Genomic DNA, 23,317 nt, shown 5'->3' on the forward strand with positions numbered 1-23,317 from the left:
TTTTTTTTTTGCTGATGTAGGAGCTTGAACACAGGGCCTGGCACTGTCCCTGAGCTCTTTTGCGCAAGGTGCTGTACCACTTTGGGCCACAGCACCACTTCCTGTTTTCTGGTGGTTATTTAAACACACTTGTTCTTGCTTTGGCTAGAATGAGAAGTGGTCATTTCTAAAGTTAAAGAGCTTAGCTTGCTTTCTAGGTCTTTAATGTATACAACTAGGTCATTAACTTGAGATCTATCTTTTCTTTTTCTTTTTGTGCTGGTTCAGGGGCTTGAACCTCTTGCTTAGCTTTTATTTTTTATTTTTTTGTTCAAAGCTAGCACTCTACCACTTCAGCTATACCCCATTTCTGGCTTTTTGGTGGTTAACTGGAAATAAGAGTCTCACGTACTTTGGATCTGTCTGGGCTGTCTTTGAACTACAATCCTCAGATCTCAGCCTCCTGAATAGCTGGGATTACAAATGGAAGCCTAGGTACCCAGTGCTGTCTTCTTTTATATTGTCTGTGTTTAAGCTGTCAGTTCCTCTACTTTTGTTGTACTCAGAAAATGTTCTTACACTATGTTCTCATTTTCAGTTATCTCAAGATATTTTCTAATAAAAATTAGGTGTTTTTTTTTTTTTTTTTTTTTTTAATTTTGGTGCCAGTCTTGGGTCTTGAACTCAGGGTCAGGGCGCTTTTGTGCAAGGCTAGTGCTCTACCACTTTGGGCCACAGCACCACTTCCTGTTTTCTGGTGGCTATTTGGAGATAGGAGATTCATAGACTTCCCTCCTGGGCTGGCTTTGAACCATGATCTCAGCCTCCTGAGTAGCTACGATTACATGTGTGAGCCACCAGCACCTGGCCCCAAACTGAATTTTATTGGTGGCAGATTTATACCTTTTTTGGCCTTAGATTTGCCTAAAGCAGTTCGTATATTTTTATTTCATTGTTCATATGTGTTTGAGATACGTCATTACAGTAACTTACTTAACCTGGGGTGTGTATGAGGCCCCTCTGAATGGGCTGACATGATTTGAGTTAGTCCAACAGAGCTAGCTAGCGTACATGGAATGGGGAGAGAGGCTGTCAGTGAGTTCAGAATGGAAGACTCTAGATACTCCTTTCCTGCTGATGCTGTGAGAATCCATCTAGACAGAAGGCTCGTGTTGGGTAGCAGTGGTGCAGGGCTGACTGTGGGTTTGTGGACAGATGCTTCCAGCTCTCCTTCAGTGCATTGCTCCTTTCATTCCATCTCCATTCCTCACTTTTTACCTGGCCATCCTTCCCTTCTCAAGTTCTCTGTAGTCAGTTAAATGCTACAGGAGAATAGTCCATAAATCTGCAAACAGCATTCAGGGCCAGTGGCAGCTGTGATGTTGCCAGTGTGCCCCACTCCTTCCTGAGCCCTCTTAAGCTTGCAGCCCAGCTGATCAGGGCCATTCGTTTCTTTGAGGCACGTGTACTTGGATGCTACCCAATCTCATCCATTTCTCCCTCTGCAGGTTTTCAGAAATCCCCACGAGGTGGTGACGGTGCTGCTGATTCAGACCCTGGGGGCCCTGGTGCCCTCCCTGCCCGGGTGCCTCAGCGCCGGGGTGGAGCGGGCGGGGCCCGAGCTGGAGCTCAGCAAGCTGCTGGAGTTCTACGATACTACTGCCCACTTCGCCAAGGCACTGGAGATGGCTCTTCTTCCCCACCCACGTGAGTGAGGAGTCATGTCTCCCCTCCACTCTGGCTTGTCTTCACCCCGCTCACTCATGTGGAGGCTTCTGGGGCCTGGGCACAATATTCTGAGCGCTGGTGGCTCATGTCTGTAAACCTAGCTACCTCAGAAGGCTGAACTAGGAGGATCACAGTTTGAAGCCAGGCCAGGCAGGAAAGTATATGAGACTCTTACCTCTAATGCATCAGCAAAAAGCTGGAAATAGAGCTGTGGCTCAAGTGGTAGAGCACCCTCAGGGACGGTGCCTAGCCCTTGAGTTCAAGTGATAGAGCACTTTCAGGGACTATTCCCAGACCTTGAGTTCAACCTCTAATACCAACACACACACACACACACACACACACACAACCTCTAATACCAACACACACACACACACACACACACACACACACACACACACACGATGAAGAAGAAGGGGGTCAGTGTAGTGATGATCTTCCACACTTTCAGGGACTATTCCCAGACCTTGAGTTCAACCTCTAATACCAGCGCGCGCGTGCACACACACACACGATGAAGAAGAACACACACACACACACACACACACACACGATGAAGAAGCAGGGGGTCAGTGTAGTGATGATCTTCCCCACACATACCTAAGGCTTTTCCATGGGAACATTACTCTGGGGGAAATGGTGTTTAGTGTATTGTCTCAGGCCCTATCTTCCCAGGCACTGGGTGCACAGGGCAGTTTTTGGAAGGACTCGATCAGGCTTGCAGGACAGGGGAGCCAGGCTAGGAGGGCTGGGCTGGAGGGAATGGAGGTTCTCCAAGGCCAACTAGGAGCAAAACACTTGTCCTTCCCTTCTGGGTCAGCACATCTGGTCTGTGCCTCTTTCCAGCTGTTCACATCCATGTGGAAGCCTCATCAAGTGTCAGTGTTGCCCTCCTGACGTATGCTGTTGGCAAATCAGGAAATGGCTTCAGGAAGGTCCCCGTTCTGCCATGTGGCTGCCGTGTGTCACTGACTCCGTTTATTTAATAGTTACTCTCCTTAATTACCTTGTGTTTAATTACCTGGACATTCCCAGGGAGTGTATTTATTGTTCGGGTTCCTGGTGATTCACAGGTATTTTTGGCACACTCCCTGGCCAGGCCCCAGTGCTGGGAGAGGCACAGTGGATGTCAGGGGCTGCCCAGGTGCAAGTGGCTCCGGAATGTTGAGCCCTGAGTCCTGCCAAAGCAGAGTGGGACAGGGGACCCTTCTGCTTCTTCAAATGGTAGAGCACGAGGCTTGAGGGGAAAAAAAAAGTTCAGGGACATCCAGGCTCTTGAGTTCAAGCCCCAGGCCTGTTGTGCACACGTGTGTGTGTGTGTGTGTGTGTGTGTGCGCACACACACACATAGACACACACAAATATAGGTTGACTTTATGATCAGTAAGCAGCATGTATATATGTATTTATTTATTGTGTACTACTGGGGTTTGAACTCAGGCCCTCACCTCACTCGTTTTTTTTTTTTTTTTGGGTCCTGTCGTGGGGCCTGAACTCTGGACCTGGGCACTGTCCCTCAGCTCTTCAGCTCAAGGCTAGCTCTACCACTTGAGCCACAGCGCCACTTCCGGCTTTTTTTTCTTTTTGCTTATGTGGTGCTGAGGAATCGAACCCAGGGCCTTGAGCATGCAAGGCAAGCGCTCTACCACTGAGCCACCTTCCCAGCCCCCTCACCTCACTCTTGCTAGGCTGGTGCTCTACTGCTGAGCCATACTTGCCAACTTTTTTTTTTTTTTTTAGTCCTTTTTTTGGTCACTTTTTAAATAGCGTTTTGCTTTTTTGGCTGCCCTATGATCCTTCTGTCCTACTATCTGCATAGTTGGGATAACAAGTTCATCCCACTATGCCCAGATATTTTATTGACTGAGAATGGGGTCTTATGAACTGTATTACCCAGGCTGGCCTTGAATCATAGTCTTCCTTATCTTAGTTTCTCAAGTATTTTCGAATTACAAGTGTGGGCTACTGTGCCTGGTTACAATATGTATTTATTATAGAAAAATCTGAAAATACAAGGACGGATTAAAAAAATCATCAATCTACCATCTCAATAGAGTTTGTATATGAGTTTTTTTTTTTTTTTTTGTCGGTTGTGGGGCTTGAACTCTGGGCCTGAGCGCTGTCCCTCAGCTCTTCAGCTCAAGGCGAGCGTTCTACCACTTAAGCTACAGCGCCACTTCTGGTTTTCTAGTGGTTTATTGGAGATAAGAGTCTCACAGTCTTTCCTGCCCGGGCTGGCTTTGAACCGCGATCCTCAGATTTCAGCCTCCTGAGTAGCTAGGATTACAGGCATGAGCCACTGGCGCCCAGCTTGTATATCAGTTTTTTGAGTCAAATTTCTCATTATTACCTCAGGCTGTCCTTGAACTCATGATTCTTCTGACTCAGCCACCAGTGCTGGGATTTTGTGTCTTTAGTAGAATGTTTTGTTGCCATTATCACAATGAGAACTTTTTTAATACTGATTCCATATTGTCTGTGATACAGTGCTCTTACTCTCCCGGTTCTGTAGATGCCCTTACAGCTGAGATTCAATGTGTGGATGGTCGTGCTAGGCTGCCCGTCTCTTCCATCTCTCTTCATCTCCAGCAGGCATTTCATTGCCATTTGTGAAGAAGACAGGGTCATTTTCCCATAGGACATCCCCAAGTTTTCAGTTGTCCATCTCTTCCTCATTTCTAGATTTAGATCAGACATTTTTTTGGCAAAAGTCTTGCGCTGACACCAGTGCATAGATTGTATTGCTTCAGGAGGCACAGGCCGTCCAGCTGTTAGTGACAGGCTAGATTAACCATGTGGTGCATGTGATTTGGGGCATTATTAAGTATGGAGCCAGACACTGAGCTCACAGGACTGTCTCATTCCCTAAGCGGCATTTACTTTAGCCTCCATTGATAACTCCTTGCCTATTGTTGATTATGAAACAGATTTCTTAACTCCTATTCTGTGACATTTTGTAATGGGAACACCTTCTTTCCTTCACTCTCTCATTTCTTCTTTTCCTTCCTTTCAGTTTATTTTTGAGACAGAGTCTTGCTGTGTAGTCCAGACTGTCCTCAAATAGAAGATCCTCTTGTTTCAGCCTTCCAAATGCTAGAATTTTAAGTACACGTTACTACATCTGGTTTTCTCTTTATTATCACTACAAACTCATGGTTTTAAAAAAGTTCAATGTGTTATGATCCATTGTTACTATTCTTTTTTAAAATTTATTATTATTTTTTTTAATTTTATTTTTTATTGTGAAAATACTGTACAGAGGGGTTACAATTACATGGGCAAGATAGTGAGTACATTTCTTTTTTCTTTTTTTTTTTTTTTTTGGTCGGTCGTGGGGCTTGAACTCTGGGCCTGGGCGCTGTCCCTCAGCTCTTCAGCTCAAGGCGAGCGCTCTACCACTCGAGCTACAGCGCCACTTCCGGTTTTCTGGTGGTTTATTGGAGATAGGAGTTTCGCGGTCTTTCCTGCCCGGGCTGGCTTTGAACCGCGATCCTCAGATCTCAGCCTCCTGAGTAGCTAGGATTACAGGCGTGAGCCACCAGCGCCCGGCTAGTACATTTCTTATCAAGCATTGTAGCCTCCTCTTTGTTTATACTTCCCAGCCTCCCCGCGTCCCCCCATTGTTACTATTCTTATTGGTGTCAGAATTATTATTTTTATTGTTATTATAAAGGTGATGTTCAGAGGGGTTATAGTTCCATAAGTCAGGTAAAGAGTACATTTCTTTTTGGACACTGTCATCCCTTCTCTCTCTCTCTCCCAGTTTTTCCTACCCATCCCCACCTATCAGTTATGTAATTCAGGGCTGGGAAGGTGGCTCAGTGGTAGAGCGCTTGCCTTGTATGTATGAGGCCCTGGGTTCGATTCCCCAGCACCACATAAGCAAAAAAGAAAAAAGCCGGAAGTGGCACTGTGGCTCAAGTGGTAGAGTGCTAGCCTTGAGCTGAAGAGCTGAGGGACAGCGCCCATACCCAGAGTTCAGGCCCCACGACCGCCCCCCCCCCCAAAAAAAAAAAAGTTATGTAATTCATTTTCAGCATGGTGTCTAGTGAGTACCACTGTTGCATTTGTTGTCAAAATTATTATTATTTTAAAAAGCCTAGATGAAGCCATGTATGATGGCTGTGATCTGTAATCCCAGCACCCAGGAGGCTAAGGCAGGAGAGGTTTTTATTTCAAGGCCAACTAGAGTACATAGTGACTTGAAGGCCAGAAAAACCCTATCTCCACAAAAAAACCCAAACAAAATCTTGTTTGGGTTTAAAAACAAAAATGGCTAGTTTACTTCTGAATCAAATTTAATACCACTTGTTCTTTTTACCTCTTTTTTTTTCCAAGGAATTTTGTGTTAGCATACATTACAATAGGGTTTCACTGTGACATTCCCATACATGCATACAGTCCACTCACCAAACTCATTTCTGCTATCCCCCTTAAAGCCATTTCAGCAGGTGTGATTGTTCCGTTTTCTTCATATGTGCATTTAAAGTACTGGATCATACTCTCCCATCCCCAATGGAGCCTGCTTTGTTCTCCTGTCATTCATATTTTTAGTGTATGTCATACCAGGGAGATTCACCGTGGCATATTACATGATCATATACTATATTTTAGCAGAATAATCCCCTTGATGGCATTCTCTCAGCATTCAGTGAGTTTCCTGTATTTCAGCTGTGTGTGTGTGTGTGAGTGGGGGGGGGGGGGGAGAGAAGAGAATATGTGCATGCCACATGTAATTTTCTATGGCTGCATTCTGGATAATGAAATATTCTATTCACTCAACTGTAAGTAGACTCTGGGCAGGTGCTGGTAGCTCATGCCTGTAGTCCTAGCTGCTCCGAAGCCTGAGATGTGAAGATCTCAGTTCAAAGTTATCCCAGGCAGACAGATCCTTTTATTAACCTGTCAGAAGCCAGGGTGTCTTGAAAAAAAATTTTTTTTTTGGTCGTGGGGCTTGAACTCTGGGCCTGAGCACTATCCCTCAGCTCTTCAGCTCTATGCAAGCGCTCTACCACTTGAGCCACAGCACCACTTCCGGTTTTTCTGGTAGTTTATTGGAGAATAAGAGTCTCACAGAGTTTCCTGCCCGGGCTGGCTTTGAACCTCGATCCTCAGATCTCAGCCTCCTGACTAGCTAGCTAGTTTTACAGGCGTGAGCCACTGGTGCCCGGCTTAAAAATTTTTTTAACACAGGTATTGGAGCTTCAGCTCAGGGCCTAGGTGCTGTCCCTTAGCTTTTTTCAGTCAAGGCTGGCACTCTCCCACTTGAGCAGCAGCCCCACTTCTGGCTTTGGCTGATAAATTAGAGATAAACTTTCTTGTCTGGGCTGACTTCAAACCATAATCCTCAGACCTCAGCCTCCTGAATCGCTAAGACTATAGGCATGGGTTGCCGGTGCTCAGCATTCAGTAGCAGTTTTGTGTGTGTCCCTGACAAGAGTTTGCATGGGAAGGGACAGGTTAGGACTCTATGAGGCTGGAGTCTTTATAATAATGTGCTTTCACAAAGCCAGCTTTCTGGAGATGCTTTTTGAAGAGACGATTAAAGAAGCTTCCATGAGCATTAAAAGCAGATGAAGTAAATACAGTCACCCCAAAGACAGAATAGGACAAGTTCTAGCCTGTTGCCTTCGCTGTTTGTTCTTGATGTCTGCTCCCTTACAGATGAGTACAACCTGGTGAAAGTGGTGGAGCTGGTGGATGCGGTGTATGGGCCTTACAAACCCTACCAGCTGAAGTACGGCAGCCTAGAAGAGAGCAACCTCCTCATCCAGATCAGCGCTGTGCCACTGGTAAGGCCGCTGGCCACCAGGGAGCGCTCTGTGTGCCAGGCCCTCAGTGTACCCTGGAGGGCGGGGAGGGCTTCTGACAAAATGTAAAATGAGAGTATGGGAGTGACCACATACTCATTTAAAATCCCCACTAAAAACCTGGTGCTGGTGGCTCACGCTTGTTATTGAGATCTCAGGATTATGGCTTGAAGCCAGCCTGGGCAGAAAAGTCCGTGAGACTTTTCTTATCTCCAATTAACCAGCAAAAAGCTGGAAGTGGAGCTGTGGCTTAAGTGGTAGAGTGCTAGCCTTGAGCATAAAAAGCTGAGGAACAGTGCTCTGGCCCTGAGTTCAAGCCCCAGCACTGGTGCATGCATTCATGCTCATGTGTGAATGCACGCACGCGCGCGCACACACACATACACACACACACACACATCCCCACTAGAGATCTAGAAAAGAGAATTTGTTACCTACCATGGGTTTAGCAATTTCTTCCTAAAGAGGCCTTTACTTTATAGAGAACATGAAATTTAGAAATAGTACCCAGGAGGAGCTTAGATTTCAAGGACACTGCTGTGGGCCAGGGGCACCGTGTGGGCCCCAGGACACGGAGGGACAGGCCATCTGCTGTCTCAGACGATGTCTGTTGGGCTCAAGTCATTTAAAGTTGTGTGGCAGGAGGGGAGGGGCCGCATAAGCTTTGATCTGAGCTGGTGAAGGTCCATTGCCTCTTGCCATTTTTCCTATTTTCTAGGGACAAACCTAGAAAGTCTGCTCCATTCCGGTTACATTCTTGCCTGGGAAGGAAGCATTTTCCTGGTCCATTCTGGAGTGCCTAATAGGGAGAATTTGAATCATAGCTTGAGAGCTTCGGTGACAAAGTGTGGTCTCTAGCACAGAAGAAAGAGGGAAGGAATTAAAAACTCAAGGGTGGCTGGGTGCAGTGGCGCAAGCCGGTAATCCTAGCTACTCTACAGGCTGAGATCTGAGGATCACAGTTTGCAGCCAGCCTGGGTAGGAAGGTTTTGAGACTATTCTCTAATAAACTACTCAGAAAAAGCCAGAAATGGAGTTGTGTCTCAAGTGGTTGAACAGTAGCCTTGAGAAAAAAAAGAATCCCAGGGACAACACCCAGGCCCTGAGTTCAAGCCCCAGGACTAGCACACCAAGAAAAAAACACTCTAACACTTGAACCACAGCACCACTTCCAGCCTTTTCTGTTTATGGGTTACTGAGGAATTGAACCTGGGGCTTTCCACATGCCAGGCAAGCACTCTGCCACTAAGCCACATCCCCAGCCCCTCCATTGTCTTAATATTGCCTGTCCTGGGCTACTGGAGTCTGATGCGGCTCCCACTGGTGGGCATCACTGCAGGAGCATGGGGAAGTCATTGACTGTGTGCAGGAGCTGAGCCACTCCGTGAACAAGCTCTTCAGCCTGGCATCTGCAGCTGTCGACAGATGTGCCCAGTTCACCAATGGCCTGGGAACCTGTGGCCTGCTGACAGCCCTGAAATCCCTCTTTGCCAAGTAAGGCCAGGGCGCGGGGATGGGGCTGGGCCTTCTGGCGGGTGGTGGCTGAGCCAGTTGAACGCATGTTCTGTATTCCTGCACCTGAGCCCCAGGACGTTCTTACAGATGTCCACTGCAGTACGGATCACAAAGATAGATTTGAAACAACCCAGTGTTTTCTCCTCTAGGGCTCAGCCATTCCTCAGCAAACGAGATATTCACAGAGGAACTCTGCACATAATGATGCAGGGTGGAGCTCAAAAACACTACAAAGTGAAAAGCAGTTGTAGCGTGATGCAAAGGCTACTAGTACACCATGTGAGAAAGAACTGAAAACAATGGAATATATTTTCTTTTTTCTTTTTTTTTTTTGGTCCGGTCGTGGGGCCTGAACTCTGGGCCTGCGCACTGTCCCTCAGCTCTTCAGCTCAAGGCTAGCACTCTACCACTTGAGCCACAGTGCCACTTCCAGCTTTTTTTCTTTTTGCTTATGTGGTCCTGGGGAATAGAACCCAGGGCCTCAGGCATGCAAGGCAAGTGCTCTACCACTGAGCCACCTTCCCAGCCCCCTGGAATATATTTTCGAAAGCTTTTTCTGCAGTGAGAAGGATAGCAGATCTTTGGGTCTGGATTCTACAGCAGAGAACAGCTTTCAGTACTCTGCCTTTGTGTTTTGGTTTTTTGAGCCAGTACTGGGATTTGAATTTGGGGCCGAGGTGCTATACTTCACTTTTTTCATTCAAGGATGGTGCCCTACCACTTGAACCACAGCTCCACTTCCAGTTTTCTGGTGGTTCATTGGAGATAAAAGTGTCACAGACTTTCCTGTCAGAGCTGGCTTTGAACTGCAACCCTCAGATCTCAGCCCCCTGAGTGGCTAGCATTATGGCCGTTGAACCATCAGCCCTAGCATTCCGCACCTCTCCTATTGCCTTTTCATATGATTGAGATGGTCTGTCACATGGACATGTTTTTCATTCATGTTACTAAGGGTTGGGAGCCTTGAAAAACCTCAAGGCTTTTAGCAGTCTGTTCACAGCTGTGGGATTGTGGGTGTGCCCAGATCTGTCCTTCCTCCCTTCCCCTAGGTATGTGTCAGATTTCACCAATGCGCTCCAGTCCATCCGGAAGAAGTGCAAACTGGATGACATCCCTCCCAGCTCCCTGTTCCAGGAAGACTGGACGGCTTTTCAGAATTCCATCAGGTAACGGGGCATGACTTCAGCGTGGGCTGATGTAGCAAACACCACTGTGCTGGCATTGTGTGTGCAGGAAGCAAGTGGCCTTAGAAGGCATTCATGTTTCTCTTTCATTATCCTTTTCTATTTCAATTTTTGTTGTTGTTGTTGTTGGTGGTGGTTGTGGGGCTTGAACTCCAGGCCTGGTCTCGGTCCTTGAGCAATTCAGCTCAAGCTGAATGCTTTACCACTTGAGCCACAGCGCCACTCTGGTTTTCTGGTGGTTCATTGGAGATAAAGAGTCTCATGGATTTTTCTTGCCCAGGCTGGCTTTGAACTGTAGTCCTCAGATCTCAGCCTCCTGAGTAGCTAGGATGACAGATGTGAGCCACCAGTGCCCGGCTTTCACTTGCAATGTTTTTTTAAAGTGCCTTCTGAATGCCTCATCTTGGGTTTTGACTTCAAGTTTCAAGTTTTTCTATGTGGTATGGGATTCTCCCACTTAGCAAGGCTCTGGTGATCTGAGATGCACAGGGCTAAGCCGTGAGGCAGGGCTATGTGTCTGTCTGAAAGGCATTGAGTGACTGGTCAGATTCTGACTTAGTCCTTGCCATCGTGGGCCCATAGTAGACACCCTGCTGCTCCTCCCCCAGCAGCGACCTTAGGAGGTTTGGCCCTTGAACACATCCAGCCAGAGAAGGCAGGCTAGCAGGTCTGTCCAACAGTCATGCTTTTTTTGATCATAACATTTGGAAGCAATTGGGATTCATTGCCAACATTTTAAAACCAGATTAACCCAATCCAGATCTCTTGTGTTTGTTTGCTTTTGTGCCAGTCCTGGGGCTTGAACTCCAGGGCCTGCGCACTGTCCTTTAGCTTTTTAACTCAGGGCTGGCACTCTGTTACTTGAGCCAGACCTCCATTTCTGGCATTTTGGTAGTTCACTGGAGATAAGAGTCTCATGGACATTTTTGCCAGACCTAGCTTTGAGCTGGGATTCTCAGATCTCAGCCTCTTGATTAGTTGGGATGATGAGCCATGGATGCCTGGCCACAGAATTCTGATTTCCTCTGTAACTGGAAGCCATAGTCTTAAGTGAGCCAAACTGTCAGTTTGTCCCTGCACTCCACTAGGCCCACTGTACTTTTCTCTTCCCAAGTGGCCCAACAACTACATTCTTCAGGTGATACACAAATCTCAAAGTTTCTTTCAAACCATTCTTCACGGGTCTACATTCCAAAGATACAAGCTGCTCTTCACATGGCCCACTGCACCCACTTGCATTTTTTTGCCTGACCTCCAGCCGTGGGGCCCGCCTGCGTCACCTCTACTTTTCTGGGTGATCATGACCCGCTGAGACTGTCAGAGAAGATCTAAGGACTTCAGGCCATTGCTTTATGGACTTTCAATGTTCTAGATGCTAACTTGTAACCCCTGTCGCCTATTGGTGACTTGGCGTGTGGGGAAATAGTCTGCGTACATTAGCTGTGTTGTGCCAAAGGCAAATGGAATATTTTACTTTCTCATAAACCTTTCTTATGATGGAATGCTCAGATACCCTGGTGATGACAGGCCCTTTTAGAGGAAGTTAAACATTAACTAGACCTGAAATATTTTTTTTAATCCTTGGATTTGTCCTGACATTATTATGAGCTCAGCGTTGAAGGACTCAGTAGCCACTACAGCTTGAGACCTGGCACAGAGTCACCTGAGAATTAAAGGCGTATGAATGGCACACACAGCCCATCATCCAGGCTGATTCTGAGGCACAAATGACCTAGTCTTCATCTGCCTTTTAGGAGAGCGGAGAAGAGACATGGAATACCAAGTAACAGGTCTAGTGTTGCAGATAGCAGGCATCCAAAGATAATAGGTCAATAGCTTTTGAAACATTTGTTTGTTTGTTTATTGCCAGTCAAAGCTACTCTTACCACTTGAGTCACAGCGCCACTTCTGGCTTTTTCTGTGTAGGTGGTACTGAGGAATCCAACCAGGCCTTCATGTATGCTAGGCAAGCACTCTACCATTAAAGCCACATTCCCAGTCCTTAACTTAAACATTGAAATAAAAAGTATTCCTAACCTTGCCTCTCAAAGGCAAATCTCCTCAGTGTGTTGGAAATGTCAGTTACTGGAAGCGACCCTACCTGGGAGGATATTGGAAAGGACAGACATTTACCTTTTACATTAACCACCAACTAATGACAGCTTAGCCGTGGGCCAGCAAGTGGTTAACACGGTTCCCAGAACCCAGTGGCACCAGGAGGAGTGAATACTTAGAATTTTTATGAATGAGACAGTGTTTGCCCTGTAAATGTTGGCATTCCAGGCACTTGAACTTGAAGTGCTTTTTCTGTTTTGTTTAGGATAATAGCCACCTGTGGAGAGCTCTTGCGGCAGTGTGGGGACTTTGAGCAGCAGCTAGCAAACAGGTAGGAGAGGGGCCTCCCTGCCCTCCACCTTACGCCTGGGGTTCTGGATTGGGAGGAACTTCATCTAGGACACAGCACCCCAAGGGAAATATATGGTCTAGAAGCCACGGGGCCCGGGAACTGTCTGTCCCCAGACATGAGGTGTCATTATTGTCATCATTAAACATTTATTGAGCCACCGAAGAAGGGCAAGGCTCCATCCTACTTGGCAGTGCTCACGTAAATTTGGTTAGGTATGGAGGTCTCAGTCTAAATGAGGAAACAGTACACCATGTTTCCAAATTATACATGGGCTGGGCTCCTATTGATTGCTTGTAAGGCTGTTATTGGGCTCCAAATAAATTTCCCTGGAGAAATAAAGTGTCGCAAGTGGTGAGTCAGGCTCCAGACAGCTGCCTTGCATCCAAAGCAGAACTCTGGGGTGCCAAGGGGTGTGTTTTCCGACAGGGGCTCTCTAGGAGAAATGTGTTGTCTCTTCCCCAGCTGTGCTTAAGTTACCCGGGAAGACCCATCGACCCATCAAGACAGCTCAGAAAAGGGCTCACAGATTCCCTTAGTTCAACTGATTTTTGTAGTCTAGGAGTTCCATGCACTTTTTTTATTTTTTATTTTATTTTATTTTATTTTTTGATTAGTTGTGGGGCTTGGACAGCTCAAGGCTAGCGCCTTACCACTTGAGCCACAGTGCCACTTCTAGCTTTTTCTGCTTATGTGGTGCTGAGGAATCGAACCCAGGGCCTCATGCATGCGAGGCAAGCACTCTACCATTGAGCCAGCTTCCCAGCCCCTCCACGCACATTATTTTTCTTTTTCTTCTTCTTTCTCCCCCTCCCCCCCTTTTTTCTTTTTTCTTTGTTGTCAGTCCTGGAGCTTTAAACTCAGGATCTGGGCCCTGTCCCTGAGCCTCTTTGTGCTCAAGGCTAGTGTGCTACCACTTGAGCCATAGCACCACTTCCAGCTTTTTCTCTGTGGTTTAATGGAGATAAAGAGGCTCATGGATTTTCCTGCCCAGGGTTGGCTTCAAAGTGTAATGCTCAGATTTCAGCCTGCTGAATAGCTAGGATTCTAGGCGTGCCTTTTTTTTTTTTTTTAACACTGGGTTTCTCTATGCAGCCCAGGCTGGCCTTTCAATGTAGTCCTGACTCAGCCTCCCGAGTGCTGGATAACAGGCATGAACTCCATGCCTGGCTCCTACAGACATTTTACTTGAACCTCCCTGTGTTGTAGAGCAGCGTCTTGGTGGCAGGACTGTGGGAGGCAGTGGGACGGGACGGGCTGCCCAAGCAGCTTTTGATCTCTCCTCACAGTGTCTTGTCATGACTCTCTGTCTTCACATGTAGTACTTTTTCGTGGGGCGGGGGTGGGTGGGTAGGGGTAGTGGGGAGGGGGGGGGCTCTCATATGTGAAGTCCTGTGTCAGGGCAGAGGAGAGGTGGCTGTCATTGCTGCAACTCCTAAGTTGCCCCTCTCAGAAACCAGGCAGAGTGACTAAAACCTACGCAGCGCAGCCCTGCAGTGGGTCACGTGTAAACAGCAGAAGCTGAGTGAGCCGCCCACCTCCACAGGCACACAGGGCTCTGCTACCAGGAGCTGGCCTAGGGGTTGGATCCAGGTTAGGATGGAGATTTCTTACATAATATGTGTGTGTGTGTGTGTGTGTGTGTGTGTGTGTGTATGTCTGTGCACGTGCATGCTGGTCCTGGGGCTTGCACTCAGGGTTTGGGCATCATCCCTGAGCTTTTTGCTCAAGGCTAGTGCTCTATCATTTGAGCCATGATCCCACTTGTCGTTTTGGGAGGGGGGAGTTAACTAGAGCTAAGAGTCTTACAGACTTACCTGCCTGGGCTGGCTTTGAACCTTGATCCACGGGTCTCAGTCTCCTGAGTAGCCAGGAGCACCTGGCTAATTTCTTACATAATTAAAAGAGATGTATGGTGGGACTGTCTTTAAAAAAAAGGGTGGGGTGAGTGGGGAGAAATGCATTATCACATTTTCTTAAATAGTATTTGTCCTTGCAAGAATCAAAATGGGCCGTAGCTCAGCAGTATAGTCCTTACCCAGCATGTGCAAGGCCCTGGGTTCAATCACCAGCGCTGGAGGTGGGGGAGGGGAGAGGAAAAAAGGGACAGTAAAGCGATTCACAAGTATTCAGAATAAAACCTGAAGCTGAGCATCGATGGCTCACATCCGTAATCCTGCTTACTCAGGAGGCTTAAGATATGAGGATTGAGGTTTGAAGCCAGCCTGGATAGACAGCAGTTAACCAGCAAAAAGCTGGAAGTAGAGCTGTGATTCACGTGGTAAGCGCTTTCAATGGAAAAAGCTAAGCAAGAGTAAGAGGCCCTGAGTTCATGTTTCCCTGCAGGCACACACGCAGAGAAAAGCAAAGTGAAACCCGAAAATCTGCTCACCTTAAAACATCCTCCTCCGCAGGCTGCGTCACTTCCGGTCTCTCTCCCACTCCCTGTCACTGAGCTGACAGGAGGGACTAGATATGAATCAACTCATTAACCTCCCCTCCCGCCCCGTGCCTGAAGACGTAGGCACTCTTCCTATTCCATCTTTACGGACAAAAGCCATTGAGCCCAGCAACAGCCTCTTAGGTGAAAAGAAATAGCTGTGGGAACAAGTTAAGAGCCAGCGCTCAGGCCCTGAGTTCAAGCCCCAGGACCGTAGCTGTGTCTGAGACACTGACTCGCACCTTCGTGTCACCTGAGTCACGGGAGTGTCCGAGTGTCTTTCTCTTAGACTGGCGTCTATCACGCACCATTCCTCATCAGGCTGCAGTAGGGGAGGATCTGGGAGGGGGGTGAGGGGCTGGGGCTGGGTGCTGCACTGGGTATTCCTGGAGCGAAGCTGACAGCCCGCTTGGTGTGACGGGGGCAGCCTGGGCATGGCCAAGGCAGCCTATGACAGGGGTCATGTTATCCTGGGAGCTCTGAGCCTGGAAAGGGACAGCCACCATCTGCGTTCCCGTCTGGGGGTGCACAGAGCGTGTGTGGCTGCTGCCTGTAAAGCTTACCTTATCTCCCCCATCGATGGACCTGCAAAACCCAGGCTTCTCAGGGACCACTCCCCACATGGCTGGGTGGAGTAGCAGGCCGGGGCAGCCCTCAGCACCACACACACCTTCAGCCGTCAGGCTGGCACGGGCTCCTGGGCTCCTCAGATCACCCTGTGCCCTGGGCGGGGAGCAGCCATGGCTTTTCTAGTCTCTGCTGGAGCCCGGACAGACTGGGCCTCTCATGATGGCTTTTCCTGTGTGTGTGTGTGTGTGTGTGTGTGTGTGTGTGTGTGTGTGTGTGTGTGTGTGTGTGTGTGTGTGTGTGTGTGTGTGTGTGTGTGTGTGTGTGTGTGTGTGTACATGCATTGTGCACTGACACTGGGGTCTGGACTGGGTACTGTCCTTTAGACTTCTCCATTTAAGGCTGGCACTTTGCCACTTGAGCCACAACTCTACTTCCAGCTTTTTGGTGGTTAATAAATAAGAGTCTCAGATTTTCCAGCCTAGGCTGCTTTTCAGCCTTGAGCCTCACATCTCAGCTTTCTGAGTGTCTGAGATTACAGGTGTGAGCCATTGATGCCTGGCTTTCTCCTTGATTCTTAGCATTCCACTTTTATTGCGGTGCAGAAAAGGTACACACTCAGGGGAAACCATACTAATAAGTTGGAATCATGTCTTTGCTGGGTTAGTGCATTGCCATCCTGCCATGCTGGGCAGTTGCCGAGGGCCACAGCCCCACCCCGACCTACTTTGTCACCTGCGGACAGTCATTGCGCCAGTGTGCTGCAGGCCTGAGCTGCAGTGTGCAGAAGGCTGGGTGTATCAGATGAGATCTTCAGCCCGTGGGGAGCTTGTTGGGATGTTCCCCATTGTCAGTGTTAGATCATCTGTGATTCACCAGGAAACGGTGGTAAAGTAGATTGCAGCTTTGGGAATCCAGCAGAAGTGCACACGTTGGCATGATCAAGAAGGGGCGGGGTTGGGGGCTGATGGTGCTGGGACACACACCGACACCACCACTGGTCTCTGAGCTCTTTGGAGACAAGGCCTGAATGCCAGTTGCTCCCCCCCCCCAACCCCCCTAGCCCGGAGCTCTTCATTGTGATGGTAGTGGATGCCTCCTACTGCCATCCAGATGAGAGGGAAAGATGGTGTCAGTTCTTTCGGGTTTGGCGTTGTACTCCTGCCATTTGAAGCTGGTGGTGCTGCCGAGAACAGGTCAACGTAGACTGATACTGTGGGGCATGGATGGCAGACCGGGGCAGGGAGCTGACAGTTCCCTGAGCTACCCTAGACTGAGGCATGATCATACTACCCTGCCAAGGAGCTGATGCCTGAGGGCCTGTCTTCGGCGTCAGCAGACCCCGTGGCACTCCACAGTGTCATTATCTTGGTGCTGTAGAGTTGGAACCCAAAGCCTCCCACTAGCAAGGCCGGTGGATCTCCAGCTGAGCCTTGCTTCCAACCCTTTTCTGCACCAGTTGTTTTTGAGATGGGGTCTCCCTAGTGCATGCCTGACCCACAGTTTGCCTACTCTAGGCTTCCTCCCGTCAGAGCTGGGTGATTGGCTCATGGAACCATGCCCAGCCTCTTCTATTGAGATGGAGGCTTGACTGGCCTGCCCAGCTAGCCTAGAACCACAGTCCTCCCAATCTCAGCCTCCCAAGTAGCTGGGATTAAAGGTGTGACCCTCTGTACCCAGCTTCACAAATAGTTACTGAGTGCCTGCTGTGTGCCAGGCACTTTGCTAGGTACCAGAAATTCAGGTATGCAGATTCCTCTGGCTCATGCATGGCACCACAGGGGTGCTCGGACTGGAGGGGCGTCAGGACCAGGGGACATGAGGACAGGTGTCACAGAGGAGGGGGCTCCAGGACCAGACCCTGGAGGAGAAGCAGGACCTCCCTAGCCTGGGGACGCGGGGAGACTGTAGCAAATGGATCTGTGTGTGAGGAGCACAGCTCTGGGAAGGGTGGGGGGCGGGAGGGTGGGGCGCAGTTGAATGAGTGCCATGAAAACCAGAGCGGTGGGTGGCTGGGCTGGGCACAATCCCGGACAGTCCTGAGACTGACGGCATGCTCTTCTAATGATACTGTCCTAAAGTGCCAGGCCGGCTGGCAAGGGAAGGTACAGGAAGCCAGTGTGCTTTCAGTGGCAGGGTGCGCATGCTCACGGGGCGGGCTCACAGCCCCCAGCAGTCCCAGAGGAGGGGCTCCCATAGATGGTGAGGCAGATGGTGGTCTTTCTCGGAGGAATCGGGAGTGCCAGCTTCTCTGAGTACAACTCGGAAGCACCCAAGCCACAAAAGTCAACTTTGGCCTGTTCTTTTGGTTTGTTGTCAGCTGTGGGCTGGAACTCGGGGCCTGACCTTTGTCCCTGAGCTTTTGTGATCAAAGCTAGTGCTCTATCACTTGAGCCATCTCTCCATTTCCAGCTTTTTGTTTTGAACAGTTTATTGGAGATAGAGTCTCATGGACTTTGCTGCCCAGGCTGGCTTGGAACTGTGATCCTCAGATTTCAGCCTCCTGAGTAGCTAGGATTGACAGGTGTCAACCACCAGTGCCTGGCACAAAAGCCAACTTTGCAGTGCCAGGGAACACCAATGCTGTGCAGGGCAGTGAGTCGCTGCAGCCACCTGCTGCCCTGCGCAGTGGTCTGTAGCGGCGCATGCTGGCATTGACAATTCCACCTGGTGGTGCTTATGTAGCAAAAAAGGGTGTACGGAGCAAGCGCCCAGTGATACGCATGGTGGGGCCGGCTGGCTGTCATATTGGGAAGATGGTGTCCTCCCAAGGCAGGAGTATTCAGGAGAAAGTAAACCCCTAACCCCCTTCAACGTGGTGACAGCTGTCTTCGCCCTGCTCTCTGGTAAGAGAGAGCACTCGGTGCAGCCAGCTCCAGGCATTATGGTCTTGGCTTGGGTTTCAGGCTTTTGGCCACTGCTGGGAAGTATCTGTGTGACTCCTACAGTCCTCGGAGCCTGGCTGGCCTTCAGGAGGGCGTCCTGGCAGACAAGAAGAGCTCGGCCCGGAACCCATGGCAGGAGTACAATTACCTCCAGAAAGACAGCCCGACCGAGTACGCCAGCTTGATGGAGATGCTTTATAACCTCAAGGTATCCATTTTGCAGGCTTTCTGGCCTGGCCTGTGGCGTGGCCTGCTGCCACTGTCATTTATAGTGAGATATGAAGTAGCTAATCAACTGTAACTACACTCAATGAAACCCACTGAGATGGAGCTGGAGGAATTGGACAGTGGGGTCTTTCTCTCTACTCCCAATACCCCTCCCCTTTTTTTTTGGTGGTAGTTTTGAGGCTTGAACTCAGGGCCTAGGTACTACTTCTGAGATGCTTTTCACAGCTCCACTTCTGGCTTGTGGGTGGCTAATTGGAGATTAAGAGTCTCATAGACTTTCTTGTCCAGACTGGCTTTGAACTTTGATCCTCAGATCTCAGCCTCCTGAGTAGCTAAGGTTTACAGACCTGAGCCACCAGTACCCAGCTCTCCCACTGGACTTTTGAGACAAGGTCTCTGTGAGGCCTAGGCTGGCCTGGAATTTGCAAATCCTCCCGTTTCAGCCTCCTGAGTGCTGGATTACAGGTGTATCCTGTCACACCTTGTGTGGATGATCAAAGGCGGGTTGAAGAATGTGGTTTTAGGCTTGTAGCCTTATGGCCTTGCTGAACTTGACTCCAGAATTTAAAATGTCCATGAAGCAAGGGACAGTGCGCTTTACCGATTGGTAAATGGACTGGATGTGTATGGGCTACAGGTAGGCTGACCCTGAAAAAGAGGACCCCAAATTGGATGCTGGTGGCTCATGCCTGTCATCCTAGCTACTCAGGAGTTGAGAGCTGAGGATGGACTTTTGAAGCCAGCCTAGGCAGGAAAATCTGTAAGACTTTTATCTCCAATTAACCACCAGAAAGCCAGAAGTAGAGCTGTGGTTCAAGAAGTAGAGTGTTAGCCTTGAGCAGAAAAGCTCAGGGACAGTGCCCAGGCCCCGGGACTGCCACAAAACAACAACGGAAAGAAAAAAAAAACAACTAAGCAGATGGAGATGTTACCGCTTCCTTGGGGGAGGGCTTGTAGAATGCCAGAACTTACCCTAGTGTAATTATTTCTCACAGGGGAACATGAAAGTCTCCTGGTTTGTCTTTGCAGCCCTAGTTGGTCTGCCACACAGCTGCCCTTGGCTTTGAGTCTTGGGCCTACTGGGTGCAAACACCGGAGAACTTCCCATCAAATGGAGAGTCGAGGGGCGCCCCAGGGTTGTAACAGGGCAGGGGTGTCATTCATATCTTGCCCCCTCCTTCCCAGTCTGGTTTGGTCCTCCCTTTATTAGAGATGCAATCTATAATTTGCTGACCAGCCTTGAGTGCAGGGGGTGAATGCTATGGTGTGCCTGGCCCCGTGTGAGGCCCTGGTGTGCCCTCCCAAATCGCCCCCCTCTGCACCCCAGCCCACCAACCGGTTGGATTTGAGCTTGCCAAACACACTTCTCGGAGCCGTTCTATAAACTCATTCATCCATGCTTTTGAGATTAAGCTTGGGCAACTCTGTTTATCTTTATTGCTAATCTGATTTATGTCTGCTGTAATCAGTTCATTTGTGCTGGTGAGTGTAGGGGCACATTTTCCATCCCTGCATTTTCTCGGGCTGTGGGAAGGGACTCCCACAGGTTCTGCGTGCTCTGGCTTTCAGCCAAGCAGGGCTGACCTGACCCCCTGGGAACCACTCTCGCCCATGTGTGAGGCTTCTGCTGTCTTCCATCTCCTCGGTCCTCGGGGGGCGATCGCAGGCTGCCTTCAAACTCAGGTCAGATGGATCAGAATCACAGGGAAAAGTGAGTTGAGAATAATATGCCAGGTACCTGAGGCTCATGCCTGTCATCCTAGCGACTCAGGAGCCTGAGATTTGAGGATTGTGGTTTGAAGCTAGCCTGGGCAGGAAAGTCCATGAGACTCATGTCTCCAGTGAACCACCAGAAAACTGGAAGTGGCGCTGTGGCTCAAAATGGTAGAGCACTCGCCTTGAGTGTAAAAGCTCAGGGGCAGTGACCAGCCCTTATAGAATCTGGCCTGGGTGTAGCTCACAGGTCTGACCCTCAGCCTGCTTCTCCAGGAGTGGGGGGGAGAGGGGAGACAGCTAGACTCCAGATCTGCTCTCTTCTGCTATTCTCGGCTGACAGCTGATCATCTCAGTTGGATTCGAGGCCTCACGGCCTGCCTCTGTGTTTTCTCGTTGAAGGAGAAAGGCTGCAGCAATCACACCCTGCTGGCCTCATCCCGCGCAGCCCTGACCCGGCTCAACCAGCAAGCCCACCAGCTGGCCTTCGATTCCGTCTTCCTGCGCATCAAACAGCAGCTGCTGCTCGTTTCCAAGATGGACGTGAGTCCCCGGTGTCTGCAGTCCAGTTCACTAGGCCTGCATGGTCGCTGGCCCACTCAGGGAGTCTGGGGCCACAGTCCCTGTCCTGTCAGCTCATCACAGCTGTGGCCACTTGGAAGTGTCTGGGCTGTGAACAACGCTCGAGGAGTCAGGGAGCTCAGTGCAGGGGGAGGCTGTGTCAGGACAGCCCTGAGTCCTCAGAAAGAGAAGCATTGAGGCAGAACCAGCTTTAGAATATTACTCAGGAGAGTGCCTGTCTGACTCCATACTGTGGGTTTGAGTGGTGTGTGTGTGTGTGTGCACACGCGCATGCATGTGACAGTCCTAGGGCTAGAACTCAGGGCTTGGGCACTGTCTCTGAGTCACTCACGGCTCTACTTCTAGCTTTTTGCTGGTTAATTGGAGATAAGTCTCATGGACTTTCTTGCCCAAGCTTGCTTCGAACCTCAATTCTCAAACCTTAGCCTCCTGAGTAGCTAGGATTACAGGCGTGAGCTTCTAGCCGCCCCTCCCTGCCCCCCCCCCCATGTTTTTTGGTTTTTGTAAAATGTGTACAATATAAACACATTTGAATGTAGCTAGGAAGCAAAGAGAAACGAAATGAAACCAAAGAGTTGTTAAACTAGAAATCCTGTTTCCTCATCGCGGAAGCTATTATTTCCCTGGAACTCTCTGCAAGGTTGAGAAAGTTCGCTCCTGAGAACTCCAGAGTTTACTAATTACTTACTCACTAATTAGCTTACTAAGACGGGGCATGACTCTTCCTAACTAACGCTGCTCCTCTCTCTCCCCTGCCTGCAGATTCGAAACTTCAGGCACGGGGCTGGGAAGGTGGCTCAGTGGTAGAGTGCTTGCCTTGCATGCATGAGGCCCTGGGTTCGACCACATAAGCAGAAAAAACCGGAAGTGGCACTGTGGCTCAAGTGATAGACCGCTAGCCTTGAGCTGAAGAGCTGAGGGACAGCGCCCAGGCCCAGAGTTCAAGCCCTACGACCAAAACAAAACAAAACAAAACACCTTCAGGCACTGGCCTCCTGATCAGGGAGCTCTTTTCTCCCAGGATTTGGTCTCTGTTCTACCCTGGAACTGGCCCAGTGCTCCTGCCTGTCCTTTGGCCTCCGCTGGGACTCAGCTGTGGTGCTGGAGTCGCATCTTCTCACGGCGGCCTCTGCACCGGGCCCGGCTGTGTGGCTTTGGAGATTAGACGTTGGCTAGCGCCAGCCCCTAGCACACAATCCAAAGGCAAACACTGGGTCTAAAGAATTTGGAAATTAAGCCCTGGTCATTAGATGTTTGTTTTTAGTGTTTGCTGGTAAATCCCATTGCTCTTTTGAATTCTAAGACTATAAGCTAACACTGTATTTGATTTCAGAACAGATCATTGGTACTTACAGTGCCTGATGACAGATGACTAGAAAAAGCCCCTGTGAAGGACAGTTTAAATAAACCGTGGACAATGGAGGAATAATCGCATCACTTCCCTATTGTCCTCTGCAAGCGCAGCTTTCCTGCCCGCTGCTCAGGGCTTGCCCCATCCTCAGCTTCCTTTCCCCTCTCTTCCTTCCCTGTCTCTCCTGTGCCCAGCCTCATCCTCACCTGCTCTTCCGGCCCTCTCAGAACCTTTCCCAGCCTCACCTGCAGTGCTCGACCCCAGTGGACAGGTGTGACGCTGGTCTTTGCTGCCCACCTCAGTCCTCCCCGCTCTGCCCTGCCCCTGGGGTCATTGCTGGTCCCCAAGTCCTGCCATGCCTCTCTTGGCCAGCCCCACCCCCCAAGTTTTCTCCTTCCTCCTGGTCTGTGTGTTTCCACCTGTTTCCATGGCCGCTGCCCCCATCACGTCCCCTTTCCTGAGCTCCACTCTGCACTCCCCTGGCTCCCCCTGTGTTCTCAGAGTTGTGCCTTCTTCACAAAGCAATTCCCCGCCCCCTTCTTTTTGTATGTACTGGGCCTTGAACTCACAGCCTGGGCACTGGCCCAAGAGTGTGGTCATGATCATGGCTGGTGCTCTACCACTTGCGCCATAGCTCCATTTCTGGCTGTCTCACAGACTTTCCTGCCAGGCTGGCTTCAAATCGTAATCCTCAGATCTCAGCATCCTAAGTAGCTAGAATTACAGGCGGGAGTCACTGGGCCCAGCGTCTTCCAGCCTTACTTCTGCCTGCACAGCTTGCATCACTGTGCCCAGCCCTTCTCTAATCAGCTATTACTGTAAGAATGCTCATGCTTGATGCAGAGCTCTCACGGCTTGTGTGTGTGTGTACGCGTGCGCGCGCACATGCATGCACTTGTACAGGAAGAGGAGAGGAGATGATGCAGGCTGG

At 49.5% G+C, this 23,317-nt stretch overlaps 1 protein-coding gene across 1 annotated transcript in view; it reads left to right on the forward strand.

Annotated features, from left to right (window-relative positions):
* The window catches only part of Cog7 (component of oligomeric golgi complex 7), a 50,241-nt gene that overhangs the window by 19,248 nt on the left and 7,676 nt on the right, over nt 1-23,317 (forward strand). Inside the window, exons 7-13 of the mRNA XM_070004336.1 lie at nt 1,488-1,686; nt 7,372-7,499; nt 8,857-9,011; nt 10,082-10,198; nt 12,537-12,602; nt 18,534-18,720; nt 20,856-20,996. Of these exons, the coding sequence (XP_069860437.1) occupies nt 1,488-1,686; nt 7,372-7,499; nt 8,857-9,011; nt 10,082-10,198; nt 12,537-12,602; nt 18,534-18,720; nt 20,856-20,996 (993 nt within the window). The remainder of the gene's footprint in view (nt 1-1,487; nt 1,687-7,371; nt 7,500-8,856; nt 9,012-10,081; nt 10,199-12,536; nt 12,603-18,533; nt 18,721-20,855; nt 20,997-23,317) is intronic.

The sequence above is a fragment of the Dipodomys merriami genome, unplaced genomic scaffold, assembly GCF_024711535.1.
Source record: "Dipodomys merriami isolate MVZ:Mamm:240054 unplaced genomic scaffold, mDipMer1.0.p SCAF_62, whole genome shotgun sequence".
NCBI lineage: Eukaryota > Metazoa > Chordata > Mammalia > Rodentia > Heteromyidae > Dipodomys > Dipodomys merriami.